This window comes from Pipistrellus hanaki, assembly GCF_964339955.1.
Source record: "Pipistrellus hanaki genome assembly, chromosome: 5".
Lineage (NCBI taxonomy): Eukaryota > Metazoa > Chordata > Mammalia > Chiroptera > Vespertilionidae > Pipistrellus > Pipistrellus hanaki.
Genome location: NC_140507.1, coordinates 5635398 through 5651620, shown reverse-complemented (window position 1 = coordinate 5651620; position 16223 = coordinate 5635398). Strand labels below are relative to the sequence as shown.

Below are 16223 nucleotides of genomic sequence, written 5' to 3'. Positions count from 1 at the left end.
CGAGGCGGAGGGGGCTGGGCAGCTGGTAGACATAGTTCTCTGTCTCATTTTTAGGGGTTCGCTGGCTGAGGAAGAGGGGCTGAACCTTCCAGTAGGAAGCTAGGCCATTGCAACAGGTGACACCCTGCCGTGACCTGTGCCAGCCCAGTTGCACCCCTGCTAGCTGCGTGGTAGAGGCCAGTCTGGCATTTCCTTATGATGCCCATGGGCAGAGCCCACCCTGTAACCACAGGCAAGGCGTTGGCCCTCCCTGTGGATTTAAATATAAAACTTCCAATATGGGTTTTTAAGTAACCTCCCAACAGGCATCAGCAGACTTTATCACGCACTCTACTGGCTTACCCAGCTCCTGCTCAGCTGTGTGTTGGTTTTGGACTAGGCCCTCTAGAAGGAGGCTCCATTTTCCTATTTGAAACCTGTCCCCCATTCTAGAACTTGGGGTGTCTCTCTCTCTGGGAGACACTGTTCTGAGAGACCAACAACATCTGCAGACAGAGAAAGCCCTTCTCACCAGCATTCCTGTTCTGACAAAAACCCTGCTTAATACTGACTTTTTAATCAGGGGAGGGGGGAGGAAGTAGATTCAGAGAAGTGCAATCGGGTTTCAGCCTGTTGCACATAAACAAATTCTCCTTCACAGACCTTTCGGGTAATGAGCAGAGCAAATGGACCTATGGGCAAGGGATGGGAATGAGTAAGTGGTGACTATGGATATGGGTCAAGAACGGCACCAGGCCCCTTATGCGGACTGTCTCCCTGAAAATCCACTGCTCATGAGGGTATGCTCTTTCCCCCTCTGTAGAAGAGGAAGCCGAGGCCAGAGTGTTGAAGTAACTGCCCCAGCTCAGAGGAGATAGAGCTGGCTTTCGAACCTGGCTCTCCCTGGCTCCAAAGTCCATGCCTTTCTATTTCTTAACACACACACACACACACACACACACACACACACACACACCCTTACCAGGATAGGATAATTAGTGAAACTTTGATATCATGCTCATGAGGATTTTGCATAGAATAATAAGAACAGCTGACCCTTCTTCCATGCATTTTATTATCTCCCCATTATTTCCTCTAACGTTCCTACTGACCCTTTGAGGTAGGCTCTCTCTATACTTTCCCCTCCTTTGGACTTTAATTCCACATCTATTAGGCTACTGGAAGTTTCCTACAGCTCCTTGGTACTCTTTATTGTTTTATTTTAATAAAACAATGCATTTTATTTTGGGTAGTTTCCATTGCTGGTTCTTCATGTTTACTAATATTTCTTCTGCAGTGTCTGATCTGCTGTTAATCCCAAGCAATGCATGTCTCATCCCAGACATTATCGTTTTTATCTCTAGAAGGTTCTCTTTGGGTCCTTTTGTATTTCTCAAGCCTCAACTTAACTTTCTGAACGTATGGACCACAGTTATATTGCCCTTGTCTGCTAAGTCTACTATCCATGTCAGTTATGGGTCAGTCTCAATGCTTCATTTTTCTCCTCATTATAGGTCAGACTTTTCTGCTGATTTGTGTACCCATTCATTTCTGATTTGATGCTTGACCTTGTGAACTGTACTTTGTTGGGTGATGGATGTTTTTGTATTCTGATAAGTATTTCCGAGCTTTGTGTGTGTGTTTTGTTTTGCTTTGCTTTTCCAGTCTTGCTGTTAAGACTCACTAGGTAGGGACAGACATTTTTAGACTAGGGCTAACCACCCCCCATGACTGAGGCAAGGCCTTCTATTGTTAAAGAATCACCGTCCCCAATGACTGTGAATCGGAGGTTTCTCCAGTCTGACCAGTAGACACAGGCACCATGTCCGGCCCAGTGGCCAGACGCTATTCCCTCTAATGTTGGGTGGTTCTTTTCAGGACGTCTCCATACGTGCCTGCTCCAATGGAAGCTCTGCTGCAGAGGGACCCTGCAGTCCTCCAGGGCATTTCCTCAGGGCAGCTCTCTCTTCTCTGATCCGAATTCAGTGAACCCTCGCCTTCTGGACCCTTAGCCCTGTCCCCTCAACTCGATGAGTTCAGCAGACTCCACCCGTGTCCCCTGCCATGGCCTGGAGACTCCCTCAAAGAAAGCAGGGAGCAATTATGGAGACCACCACCTCCACATTCACTTTCCGTCTCTCATTGTCTGATGTCCCATGTCTAAAAATTGCTGTTTTGTGTATTTTGTCTAGTTATTTGGTTATTTCAGGTGGGAGTGTAAATCTGGTCTCATCACTTTTTATTGGTCAGAAAGCAAAAGTTTCCATTCATAAGCTAGAAATGACTAGAGCACCTTAGGGAGTGGTGGGGACTGCAGTGAACTGGGGAGAACACCCCCTATCTATACAGATCCAGCTGACTCTCCCACATTATAACATGAGCCCAGGGTTACTGAAGCTTCTGTTTCTAAAGAAGCCAGATTTTATGAAACATACTTTGATTTTAAAACCCTGTGTAGATCAAACTTACCTTGCCTGCAGGCTGGCTCTGGCTGACCAGCCACCAATTCTGACCCCTGTGTGTTAAATTCTCTTCTTTACATCGAACCATGGTATTTTTTCTACAGCATTATATTTGCACAAGCATAGAAACATTCTGTCTGCACCCTCCAATACAGTAGTCACCTGTTCCATGTGGCCATCAGCCACCAAAATGTGGTTAGTATCTGAGGAACTAAATTTTCCATTTCATTTACATTTATAGAGCTGCTATATGTAGTTAGAGAAAACCCTTGGGAAGAATAAACATTCTTCAACAACACTTGCCCATGGAGACAGGTAGCACCAAAGGCAAATCCTTATCCCTTTTTTCCTTCATCCTTTCCGATGAGGGAAACCTGAGGGTCCTGTTCCCTTTAATTGATCTTCTCTAGCAGTCATACTTCCAAGAGACCTTCCTGGCCTCCTCCTCCATTGCCTTACTTCCCTCTTATTAGTATGAGCTCTGAGACCCTTGGAGCAAGAGATAGGACCTCAGAGAATGTCCAGAGTCTGGTCTCAAACTTGTGTCCCCCAGACGAAATCTAGCTCATAGGTATGTTTACTTAGACTTTCACAATATTTAACAATATCTGAGCCAACATTTAAAAATTGAGATAAATAAAGCCAAGCTATCTAGCTACTTTTGGTAAAGTCAGAGATTGAACATTCTTGGGTCCACATTCTTAGAGCTGAGTATCTGCTGCTCTCTGTGGATGGAGAATATAATTTTGATTTGCCACAATCTCCACCACTCCCTACTGTTCACCACCAATGAGGCTTTGAGTTGATTACCTCATTTATCATCATAATTGTGCTATTATTTTTCTTACAGAGAAGAAATATGTCTCCATACCCATGTCTTATTCATATGTGGTAAAATGATCTCAGCTGGCATGGCTCAGTGGTTGAACATAGACCTATGAACCAGGAGGTCATGGTTGGATTCCTGGTCAGGGCATATGGCTGGGTTTGGGGCTCAATCCCCAGTGGGGGCATATAGGAGGCAGCTAGCTGATCAATTATTCTCTCTCATTATGGATATTTCTCTCTCTCTCCCCCTTCCCTTCCTCTCTGAAACCAATATTTAAAACACACACACACACACACACACACACACACACACACACACAAAGGTAAAATAAAATAAAATAAAAATAAAAAAATAAAATAAAAATAAAAAAATCAATAGGGCTTTGCATTTTTCAACCTGGTCATTTTACACATTTGTATTAACTGCCTAGCTCCTGGAAGCATCGAAGGCTGTGGGACCCTAAATAGAGGGATGGAACGTACACACGGTACACTAGGCCAGTGGTCGGCAAACTCATTAGTCAACAGAACCAAATATCAACAGTACAATGATTGAATTTTCTTTTGAGAGCCGAAAACTGACTTCTGCGCATGGGCCACAAAGTTTCAATTACACTGTACGTGCGCTCCCGCACATCGTATTTTGTGGAAGAGCCACACTCAAGGGGCCAAAGAGCCGCATGTGGCTCGAGAGCCGCAGTTTACCAACCACAATGCTAGGCACGCTGGGCTTCTCATGTCAGCACCCATGTCAGACTTCAGGAATGGATCACGTGGCCTTCCCCTGGAACTCTTCTCAACACCGTGTCCTCCCTGCCACGTTCCCAAGCAGTCAGCACTGACAGACTAAAGGATGCTCTTCCTCATTCTTCACACTGAGCTCATTCTCTCCTTTCACTGAGCTCAAAACTGGGTCCAGAAAACTTAAGCAATCATGGAGTCTGTGATGACACCACAATGAAACCTCGGGTCACTTGACTGGCAGTGTTTCCACAGGCCCATGCCGCCCGTTGGGAAGAGAGGAAATGGAGACATGGCACAGGGTAGGCTAGTCTTTGGCAACAGCAAACAGTGTGCCTGCTGGGCTGCACCAGCTACTTCCTTTTCCCAAGGCGTCCTGGAAGTCCTCCCCCCCACACCCTGCCCTTGCCTGCACTCCTTTTCCTGCTTCAAACCAACAGGGAGACATCACTGACTCGGCTCCCCCTGAATTACTCCCCATTCCAACCTCTGTTCCCCAAACCACCCAACGAATTGGGGGGGATACTTACGGTACCGAGAGCTTAGGGAACTTCTGAATATCATTTTCTGTCAGGTTCTGAAATGAAGACACAGGCAGGTTACAACCCGCAGGCAGGGCTCTAGAATCAGGTGTGAGACAATAGGGAGTGGTGGGGACTGCAGCACACTGAAGAGTGCACCGCCCACCCACTCAAAGTGGGATGCTTCTAGAGATGCTGCAGAAAGGCCTGTTGGTCAGGTGTTCCTGGATCTACCTTTTTCAAAGGGAACGCCACTTCCTGAGTTCTCTTGACAAATAATCTTGACTTAAATGCTATGAAAGCTGAGCTGTGGACCAAAGAGAATTTGTTTGGTGGGCTGAATCTGTCATGTGATGACCTCTTCCCATCTGAGGCCCTTACCCCGGACTTCAGGGCCCCTCTATCTCTGTAGGAGCTAAGCAGCTGTGAGCCCACTCGAAGAAGGAATCTGGGCCTCATACCACCATTGCACCCCAAATGCCTCTCTCACCAGGCTTACTGACAGAGTTCTCTAGATGTGGGGACACGACAACGAGGCTTTCCTGAGGAAACTGAGACGGAAAGAAGGAAGAAATAAGGTTTGTGATGAACGGCCCTCTGCCTTATAGCACCTTGATTAACCTTGACATCCACCCTGTATTGTAGGGACTGCCAGGGTCCCCATTTTGTAGATGAGGAACTGAGGCTTGGGGGGTTTAAGGGAATTTCAGCTTGTGGGCGATAGAGCATCTGTGGTCAATGTTCTTCCCATCAGCTTCCCTCCTCCCAAGTCCAAGCTTTTTGAGGGTCCGGGGGCTTAAGTTGGAAGGGAGGAGGGGGAGAGAAGGTGGCTGAAAGGGCGGAGGAGAGGCAGGGGTGCCATATTGGGATCAGAAGAGGGTGGGCACACTTTCTGTAGAACCAAAGGGGCCCCACTGGCATGCCAACTGAGGCCAGAGCCTGGGCAGGAGCTCTGGAGTCAGGCAGGCCCCTCCTCAGACCTGCAGATGGGCTGGGGCAGGCATCTGCCAAGATTCTTGAGAAAAATCAGGCTTTCCATTAAACTTCTTAACTTCTCTTCATCTTCGTCAATATCACTGAGCAGTGGCATCTCCTCTGCCAAACCCTACCCCGCCCAGGGATGTACGAGGCCTCATGTCCCGAGTGTGGTATGTAGAGGGGAGGGCCTCCTGGGGTGGCTGGCCACCCCCTTCGGGTTTGCTAAGCCGGGTCGGGTCGGATGCTGAGGGAACTCCAGAGAGAGAGTGAAGAAGGAGGTGCAGGTGAGCGTGGCTGGAGACAGAGCAGCAGATGTTAAGGAAGAGCCAGCCCTTCGGAACAGGGCCAGAAGCTGGGAGGAGAGAGGTTTACTGGGCAGTCTGCTGTGTGATGTAATCTCCTCCCCCACCTCCTTCAAACGCCTCCAGCAAACCCTGGGCTACTTGTGCAATGACTCAGAGTGAGACTTGTGGCTTTGGGGAATGCGACTCTGTGCTGAGTGTATCCTCAGGAGGGGAAGCAGAGAGGGGAAAGCTGCAGAATGGCCCCATGTGGAGGGACATGGCCCAAATGACATTGATGCTTAGCTGCCCCATGCACATTCTCTCCTCCTTATTGACAGGACCTGCATTTCGTTCAGGGCAACAGACATGTCCTATTCAAAATACGTAATACATAATACCCTAGACACTCTTGCAGATGGTTGAGGTCATAGGACTCAGTATGACCAGAGAGATAATTGAGGTCTACTGGGCGGAGCTTCTAGAAGTTTCCTGCAAACAAGGAGGATGCATTCTCCATGTACTTTTGCACTTGTACTCTTTGCCCCTCCCCCTTCCTCCTGCCTGGAATGCAGATGGGATGCCTGGAGGCGGAGTAGCCCTCTTGCTGCCCTGAGGACAGAAGCCACAGGCTTTTCCCATGAGCGGGATGGGGCCTGGGTCCCCAGTGACTTCCTTCGGCGCCTCACCAGCCACGAGTGCCCGCCTCTAGACATCTTACCACGTGAGAGAGATAAACCCCGATGTGTCTGAGCCACGGTGATTATGTTCCTGTTACATGCAGCCACACACCTCCCTAAGCACACCTCTTCCTTTTCTCCAAACTTCTGGAAGGAGAAGGTGGACGTGAGCGTGGCCAGAGACAGAGCAGCAACTGTTAGGGAAGAGGAAGCCTTTCAGCACAGGGCCAGGAGCTGGGAGGAGAGACAAGGTCTCACCTTCTCACAAGGAAACAAAGCGGTAGCAGAACAGACCTGAGAAACAGGCAGCTCCTATGCTACAGAAGAATAAAGGAAAGAAGAAGGGATGGGGGAAAGAAGAAAGGAAGGAAGGAAGGAAGGAAGGAAGGGAGGGAGGGAGGGAGGGAGGGAGGGAGGGAGGGAGGGGAGGGAGGGAGGGAGGGAGGGAGGGAGGGAGGGAAGGAAGGGAGGGAGGGAGGGAGGAGGGAAGGAAGGAAGGGAGGGAGGGAGGAAGGAAGGAAGGAAGAAAGGAAGGGTCTCAGATACCACTTTCCACCCAGGGAACAACCGGTCCTAAAGGCCTCAAACTCCCATGGGGAGTGTTGGGAGACCCACAGGCTGGAAGGACCATCACCCAGTCCAACGTGCTCGTTCACAGAGGAGGGAGCTAGGGCATCCGACCCAACCCGGCTTAGCAAACCTGAAGGGGGCAGTGTTTATTCAAGGTGAGCCAGGGCATCAGGACCATCCTCCCGGCTGTCTCACCCCTTTCCCACTCAGCTCCAAAAGGTCTCTGTTCTCAGTGCTAAAGGCGCCAGAAGGGAACATTTGGGTTTAGCAGTAATTTGCAAGAGCAATAACAACAAAACTCCAGGCGTTCTATTGGGGGAAAGCTCAGTATGGAGAAATGGCATTGTTAAAAACACATACGGTATTAGGCTGCATTAAAATGTGCGCTTGAGTCCAATTGCTAAGTGTGTGCATTCACACAAGTCCCATCACACCCCTGTGCATTATTCCTCAACTGCAAACGAGGTGGTGGGAGCCCACCTCAAGATCCCTGTCTGCACTAAGACTAGCCTCTGGAAGGCAGAAGTCACATCTTAACCATCCCTGTATTCCCAGCACAGGGAATGGTCTGATGTGTAAGAAGAACTCAGGAAAATGCTTGTCAGATGAAGGGATGGGTCAACGAATGAAATGATGTACGTGGGACTGTGAATAAACACGTCCTACATGACACAAGAAAGCAAAACTCAGAACCATAGGGACAGAGGTCTGGTCTCAGCAGGAGACTTTGGTGCTGCCCAGAAAGAGGCCAATGACTATAGGTAGCAGTGAGCTCACCGTCACTGAAGGGATTGAAGAAGATCGGAGGTGCACTTGTAGAGTCAGGGTCTCTCTTACCCAATTGGCAAAGGTGTCGTTTCAGGGGAAATGCTCAGACCATACCCTAACCAGCACCCACTGCCTATGTCCCCACCATCAGATCTGCATCCCTTCCATTCAAAGGCTTAGTCCTTAATATACAAATGCATCTTAAAGTGGTATGCAACATCATGGAGTAGAGAGAGCCATATTCCATGTGTTTAATTGGCACAAGACTGTGAATTTAGTAGCAAGAAATAGAGATGTAATTGAAATAATGAAGGTGATCCCATTCTATCCCATTCCATGAGCATGTACCCCAGAATGAGAGATTGGGGGAAAAGACTCCTTCTGTTCTCCCAGATGGCCTTTTCTCCCTTGGACTTGGATTTCTCAAAGTATGGGTGGTATTTGAATAGATTTTCAAGGTGTGTGTGTGTGTGTGGTTTTAACTATATTGGGTTTCTTCTTTATACTTTGGCTTTGGAATGGACCTTGGCATCAGTGAAAGATGTAGGAAGTACTCTACATAGGAGGATCCTGAGTGGTGATGAGAGAGGGGTTCATACAAAACCTCTGAGGAAGGCAAAAGGTTGTCTGGGGTCCGGCAGACAGGCATTGATCCTGAGCACCCTCAAGGACAGGTAGACCAGCTGACCCTGCAGCCATCAGCTAAAGCACAGAACAGCTCTGGCCTCCATGTGTGGGACCAGCAGCACTTACCAAAAACCGTGGCCCATCGATGTGATACTTCTTCACGGCCTTCTCACAGTCCTTGTAGTTCAGCTGCGAAGAGGAGAGGAAGGTGCTGTGAGTGGCAGGCTCATGCCATTGGTTCCCCTCCCTTGCCTGGCCCAGAAGCTCAGCAATTTGTGGTACTTGTGGCTAGCCAGACACCCCGCTCCCTCCCCTGTCTAACAGAGGGCCAGTCCCCACCTCACCCCTGCTTTCACTAATCCCGTGGGACTCTGCGAAATGGAGAACTTGTCTCGGTCTAAAGCTCTGGGGCCAACCCCTAAGAAAGAAGGCTCCTTCCAGGCTACTCTGCTCCTCGGGCAAGTGGAGAGGATCAGGAAGAAGGAAATAAATAGCCCCCATTGTCTCGCCACCCAGAGACAGGCTCTTGGACATGGCCGTGTGTTTCCTTCCACACCTTCACTCCAAGTACCTTCTAAACATAACTGAGGTTATAACTTTTTTTCCAATCTTGTGAGACTGACTTTTTCTCAAAATTACCCTCGGCGATATAAGCACTGCCTCATGTATTGCAAATTTATTTTAAACATTAGTTTCATTGATCCCTTGTTGCTAAACATTTAGATTGTTTACCAAACTGCTGCTTCAATAATGGTAAGAGCAACTGCTGAAAATTATCCAATGCTTGCTCGATGGCAGGCATTGTTTAGTATTTAAACCAATCTTAGTCATTTTATTTTTTAAAAATATATTTTAATGATATTTTACAGAGAGGAAGGGAGATGGATAGAGAGTCAGAAACATCAATGAGAAACATTGATCAGCTGTCTCCTGCATACCCCCCACTGGAGATGTGTCCGCAATCAAGGTATGTGCCCTTGACCAGAATTGAACCTTGGACTTTTCAGTCCGCAGGCCGACACTCTATGCACTGAGCCAACTGGTCAGGGCTAATCTTAATTATTTTATCCTGGCCTTCTCCAGTGAAGAGCCAAAGGTACAGAGTCAAGTAACCTGTAGGAAGCTCCCCAGGAAGTAGGAGACAGAGGCGACAATCAGGCTTCCAGTCAAGCTTTTAATTAGCCAACTGGTCAGGGCTAATCTTAATTATTTTATCCTGGCCTTCTCCAGTGAAGAGCCAAAGGTACAGAGTCAAGTAACCTGTAGGAAGCTCCCCAGGAAGTAGGAGACAGAGGTGACAATCAGGCTTCCGGTCAAGCTTTTAATGTCAGGAACTGTCTGTGCCCCCATTGGAGATGGAGTCTGTCTGTGCCCCCAGCCGGTCCCCTGGTTTCCCTCCCTAATTCTCAACCCTTCTCCCCTTTCGTTATTGAGCCGACATGCTGCTTAATAGAAATCTTGGCAAATTTCACCGGTTGCCCTTTTTCATTTGGTCTACGTTTAAAAAAAACATTTAGAATAAATGTAACATTGTTAATAATGTTATAATTTAGCCTTAAGTAAAGTGAACAAATTTAAGTGCAACTTAATACACCATCTAAATCTTATCAAAGGACATCACGGCCATTCTTTTGCATCCATTTTCGTTTTCTTCTACTTAACACATTGAGGGCTGATCACGAGCATTCTCGTGTTTTCATATTACACAGTGTTTTACATAAATGTTAAAGGCACACCTTAAAATTAAAATACCCACTGTATTTTGAAGTTATTACATGTTCTTACAAGCTAATAACTTTTTAAAGTATGGTACTTTGTAAAATGTTTTTTGCACTCGTTCAATAGAAACTTATCTGGCCACTGGGTAAAGCTAGCAATAAAACTACTGGATGCAATGTGTTAAGAGAAACTGTTTAAGGTAGATTCTCAGAATAGAGTTATAGGATTAACAAGAGATGATTATTTTGAGGGTCTCGGTTGCTTTCCTAAAGAGTCACATCCATCAACAATCCTTTCAGGTGTCCGTGTTACCTTGTCTGCAACAGCATATGAATTGGCATCGGGACTATCTTTAAGCTGATGTGTAGGGATGGAGTAGTTAAGGTGAAATGTTTGTCCTTGAGAATCTTAGGTTCTCCTTACAACTGTGTCCCAGTTGGTGGCTGCCTTCTTTGGGCACAGGTTTAACATGGTGACCTTTTCTTATGGCCAACAAGACGAAGAAGTAAGTAAGCACATTTGTTGTAACCTCTTGGCTTGGAAGGGTAGGATGAATGTTAGAAAGCTCAGAAAAGGCTGATTTAGAGGTCAGGGTGGAAAGCACGCAGCATCCCTCTTATTTACGTGCTCTGAGCTGTAAGTGGTTCTTAAAAGAGTCAGTTGCCTTTAATTTATCATTTTCACTGTCATCGTTGTCAGATGAACCTCTGATTTTGCAAAACCCTGACAGTCTTGATAGACAGACAGCCTTGCAGACTGAGGCCTGCCTGGGAGTTTGATTCTGATATTCTAACAATATCTGGGCTTGGGAGCTAGAATCTATATTTTTAGCAAATACTTAGGTGGCATTTATGAGCACCCAGTTGGCACTGAGCTAGAGCAGGTACCTGGTGCGGCAAACGGGACAACCGAGGCCCAGAGAGGCCTGGTTCTGGGGCCTAACATCACACAGTGAGCTGGGGACACAACTGGGACTGGAACTCACGGCTCTGAGCCAGTGCCTTTTCTAATGCATGGCCCAAGTCAAACGGAACTGGAGGGAGGGATTAAAGAAGTATAAACCATGGCTAAGTCCTCCTCCGAGGCTTGCATTCCAGACAGAGGATGAGCTACTTTGTAGCTGAGACAATAAGACAGAAGAACCTGCCAGTCTGCCTGGGCCTGGGCACCCCGCTGGGGGCCAGCAACTAGAGCAGGAAAAATGGAAGCTCGATCATCAGTTGCCCCCTCTCTGCTGAATGCCTCACATGCGTTACTTCCTTTAATTCTCCCAACAATCCCATGCGGTTAGTAACTGTTAGAATCTCTATTAGACTGATGAGGAAACTGAGGCACAGAGAGGTCAAGTAAGGAAGGCAAGGTCACCCAGGTAGCAAGTGGCACAATCAGAATTCAAACCGAGGCATGTCTGACTCCAGAGCTGGCTGGGAGGTGTCTCTAAGCGGGGCCTGGTATCACTGCTTCATTAGAAATTGTGCCTGCCAGTTAGGGTTTCAATAGCAGATTTGATGGTTAAGATCCATCCCCATTTTGTATTTTCTTTCAGGGGGACTGAAGTGCTTAGGATCTGAAGGGTCTTTATCTGTGTCACTGGGGGACTTCCAGGTCACAGGGGCCCTGCAGTCTCCCCATTCCCCCCTTCCGTCCTTTTATGCAGGAGCTGTGGACTTGACCGGGGTGTGGAATTTCCAAGCAGAAAGCTCTCCCTCTCCCCAGCTCAGGCAGAGACCTCTCCCTGAACCACCCGGGCCTGGGGTCCCTCTCCCTGGGCCAGGGGGACTGACCATGGGTCCTTCTGTGTCTGGGCTGGGTGTGCATTCTTCTTCTCCCATTGGAGATGGAGTCTGTCTGTGCCCCCAGCCGGTCCCCTGGTTTCCCTCCCTAATTCTCAACCCTTCTCCCCTTTCGTTATTGAGCCGACATGCTGCTTAATAGAAATCTTGGCAAATTTCACCGGTTGCCCTGTTTCATTTGGTCTACGTTTAAAAAAAATTTTAGAATAACCTTAAGAAGTCAGTTTTCCCAACCGTCTTTGCAACCACAATGCTGAAACCTAAGGCAAGAGGACCTTTTGGAGGGAAGAAGAACAGAAAGGAGATGCCCAAAAAGCAGCAACAGCAGGGCTCGTGAGCTGTGTCTCCATCATGCCACACCTGATCTAATATTTTCAGACTGTTCTTCCTGAGGTTGGGAAAGAACGGTGACAGTACACACCTGGGGCGGGGGGGGGGGGTGTGTGTGTGTCACACAGACCCCAGGGTTGGCTGTGTGATCTCGGGAGCTTGTGCTACCCCAGGAAAAACAGAGTGAGGGCTTAGATCATCTCTAAGGCCTCGGCTTTAAAATCTCATCTGTAATGTCCGGAGTGTCAACTGAATGTGAGGCCAGCCTCCCCAGTGCAGGTGCCGAAAGGTCAAATGTCCCTCACAAGATACCGTATCCCTTGGACAGGGAGAGAATGTCCCTAACTGAGTCACATGGCTTGGGATCTGCCCAAACCACTATGTGACCTGTGGTCCCACCAGCAGATGACGAAGCATGGAGCTCTTCGAGCATCTCCAATGCTCCAGCAGGACAACGACATTCTGGTCTCAGCTCTGCCGTAGCTCACTTCTGACCCTTCTGCAGGAGCCTCAGTTTCCCTAGCTGTAACCTGGGCCCCTATCCGTTCTCTAACCTGCCTGGCAGGACTCTCCTAAAGCTCCAAGGAGAGGCTGTCTCTCATAAGGGGCCAAGGAGCCCTCCTTCAGGGCGATGAACAAGGACTGCCGCCTCGGGCCTTGCTCATCAAGGCCTTCCCCTCCCCCCGCCCAGGGCACCACTTCTCCCTTTCTAATAAGGAGCCTCACCTCACTGGGGGTTAGAGCAGTTCTGTATCTCAGAGCTCGGACTCTGAAACCAGACAGGCGACAGACCGGAATCCTGCCTCTGTCACATGTAGTCCCTGGGGCTTTGGGCCATTGAACCTCCCTGAACTAATTTTTTGCAGCTGAGCCAGGGGACAGACCCCCCCCCCCGTTAAACAGTCCTGGAGTGGAGAGTGTGAACTGAGACAGTGCCTGGAGAGCACAAACTCAAGCCCTGGCACATAGTAGGTACACATTCCATGGAGGACCTCCCTCCTCCCCAGATCTTATTGCGGGAGCACCCGGTGGTGTAGGCATATCTAATGGTAGTTGCTCAACTGGTGAGGTGACTGCAAGGCTAGAAGTTCGCTGCTATCTTTCATGCCTCTTGCCTTCTGCCTGGACCCCACTTTCAAGCCTCTGTCCACCCCCCTCCAGGGCTCTGCCAGCCCCCCACCACCAAAGAGCAAGGCTCACCTTCCTGAAATAGTCTGCGAGGCTGTCGGGGTCCCAGCCCATGACCTCGGAGCGGAAGGGCACGTTTCTCGAGGCCATGGCTGCTCTCCGGGGAGGACACTCACAGGCTGAGCATGGGTGCGGCACCCATGGATGGAGAGCCCCAGTCCAGAGCGCGGGGGTGTCCTTGGCTCTCCCCACGCCCAGTTACCCTCTGGAGCAGCCTTGTCGGAGCCAAGGTCTTTTCTGCCGCAGCCAGATCCCAGAAAGCAACGCTTCCTCCGCGAACAAATATGGTCTCTTCTCAGAAAACGACTCAGCAAGTTTCCTTTACCACTTCCTCTGCTGGGCACTAAATAAGTAAACAAGGAAGCCAGCTCCCCGCTGGAGAGGCCCAGCAGGCCAACGCTGGTAATTCCCCATGGCCGGCCGCCCAGCCCCGTAGGAGTGGCATGAAGGGGCCTCGGACCCCAGTGTGAGTCCAAGTACGTTTCTGTTAAAACTCCTGGCTCATCTGTCTGCACCACCTTCCTGCCCGCCTGGGTCTTTGCAGATGAGAATCTATTTTGACAGTTGACCTAAAATATAGGCACTCTCCCACATCAGTGAACTGCCAGGGGAAGCAGCAGGGCCTTTTCGTGTTTTCCAACCACCCCTCGGTCTCTCTGGCAGGGGTGGGGAACGTCCAGCCCGCGGGCCGGGTAAGGCCGGAGAAATCATTTGGTCTGACCCCGCCAAGGTATCAGGGGTGAGCTCATTAAATGTTTGGCCAAATATAGCAGGCTAGTCTTTGAGTTGATAATTTGGTACGTCTCATGAATGATGGTATGCATATACAAAAGGCCCTCAGCAGAAAAAATAAGGTTCCCCACCCCTGCAAGGATAACATTGAGATGTCCTCAGCTGCCCCCTGAGAGTTACCGCCAGTGGGTTCTCTGTGAGTGAGTGGGCGAGTCTGGACCCAGCGCTGAGAAAGGGGCTGCACGGGGCAGACTAGGCTTGATTTCCCGTGTGATGGTTTCCATGCCACGCAACGTGGGTGAGGACTTAAGATCTTGGAATCTCAGTGTCCATGTCTGTAAAGCAGGAAAACAGAGGCATTGCTTCATGAGCACATGAAACTTACATGCATGTAACTAGACTCACTTAAAGGCAAAAAATTAAAAGATTGGTATTGATGCTGCCATATATTCTATTTACTATTTCTTCCTCTGTATATTCCATCCAAAGGACATATTCTCTGGAGTGGCCTTGAGACAGGGAGGGGAATCTCTGTTTCTGTAGATGTTTTCAGACTCTGTGCATTTCCCACAGTCTGAGAGCTTTGTTGGCAAATGTATTTAAGCTACATCGCAGCCTCTAAACACAAGTTCACCGTTTCCATCCATGCAGATCCCAAGGGCCCCGGCGGGCATCCCTGTGATGCACCAGCCTCCCCGGTCACGCTGAGCTTCGGTGACATCTGCATTTCCTCCCAGGCCTGGCACCTGAACTGGCATCATCATTGCCTCACAGGGAGCGGGGCATCCACTGAGGCAGCTCAGGCCAAGGGCTCCTCACCGGGCCTGGGCCTGAGAGCTCACAGTCATTGGCTGTGCTCTGCAGAAGCCACAGTGGGAGAGGTCGCCTTGCTTTTCAAATCCCTGGAAGAGCAGCCATTTGAAAAGAGGGACGGAGGGAGGGAGGGAGGGAGGGAGGGAGGGAGGGAGGGAGGGAGAAAGAGAGAGATATTACTTCCAAGTATAGTGATCAAAAAAGATGCCGTAGAATGAGCTGCGATTTACACAGGGCCTTGGAAGGTGGAATAGAGGGAGGACATTGTGTGTGTGTGTGTGTGTGTGTGTGTGTGTGTGTCTGTGTGTGTGTCTGTGTGTTGGGGCGTACTTCATGAGTAAATAAAACACTCCGTACCTGGGAAAAGGAACATTCAAGATCATCCTTAGAAGTAGAAGCACTATTTTTAATAATGTTCACCCCCCCAATCAGGAGAATAAAAATCTGCAAACATTAGAAAGAAGATATGGCTAAGTATTAGGCTTCGGGGGAAGAATTGTCTGATAAAAGTGGCCGAGATGGACAACCAAGGAGCCCACGCAGCAGAGGGCACAGCAGTCAGGAAAGCTGGTGACCGTGGTGGTGGTGCTGAGAGTCACCAGGAGCCCCTCCTCGGTGCCGGGAGGGCTGAGGACTTGGCGCTGATTCTCTTATTGGAATGTTGGCACAATTATGCCTCTTTTGCAGAAGGGGAACCAAGGCTCCGAGAGGTAAAGCTACTGGCCACCGACCCCTCTGAGTCCACCTGCCTTTACCTCAGTGCCATGTAGGCCCCAGATGTTACATAAACTGCCCAAGACGGAGGAGGGATCCAAACCCAGCTCTGTCTCAGGAGCCTGCGTGGCTTCCACTCTACCGCCTGCCTCCATGGAGAGCAGTGTAGGTGGTCAATAGTGACAAGCTAAGAGAGGACACGGCCCTCTCCACGAGGCAGGCCTCTGGCACCCTCCCCATAGGGCCCCATGCCCACCGCTCAGAAAGGGCAGCTGGGCCGGCGGGAGCAGGTGACACAGGGGAAGCTGCTTGCTTCCGGCCTGGAGCCTCTCCTCTTCCCTCTCCTCGGGGATTTCCCAATGCTCACAAGTTTCACATCTCCTGTCTCTGGCCAGAGGGTTCCAGAAAGCCCAGGGGCAGGGCCAGTTAGTCCTGGGAGAGTTGTGGGGTAGAGGGCCCAGAGGACCAGCGTGACCCTGTGCAGGCTGGCTCGTTGGCC

At 49.5% G+C, this 16223-nt stretch overlaps 1 protein-coding gene across 3 annotated transcripts in view; it reads right to left on the bottom strand.

Annotated features, from left to right (window-relative positions):
* The window catches only part of LCP2 (lymphocyte cytosolic protein 2), a 38842-nt gene extending 24937 nt beyond the window's left edge, over positions 1–13905 (bottom strand). The window contains exons 1-3 of one of the 3 annotated variants that reach the window (XM_084884014.1): positions 13478–13905; positions 8562–8624; positions 4541–4587 (exon numbers count right to left, since the gene is read on the bottom strand). In XM_084884014.1, coding sequence (XP_084740140.1) covers positions 4541–4587; positions 8562–8624; positions 13478–13555 — 188 coding nt within the window. In that variant the 5' untranslated portion in view covers positions 13556–13905. The remainder of the gene's footprint in view (positions 1–4540; positions 4588–8561; positions 8625–13477) is intronic. The other 2 variants (XM_084884015.1, XM_084884016.1) reach the window with 2 other exon arrangements.
* Between the last annotated feature and the right edge of the window lie 2318 nt (positions 13906–16223).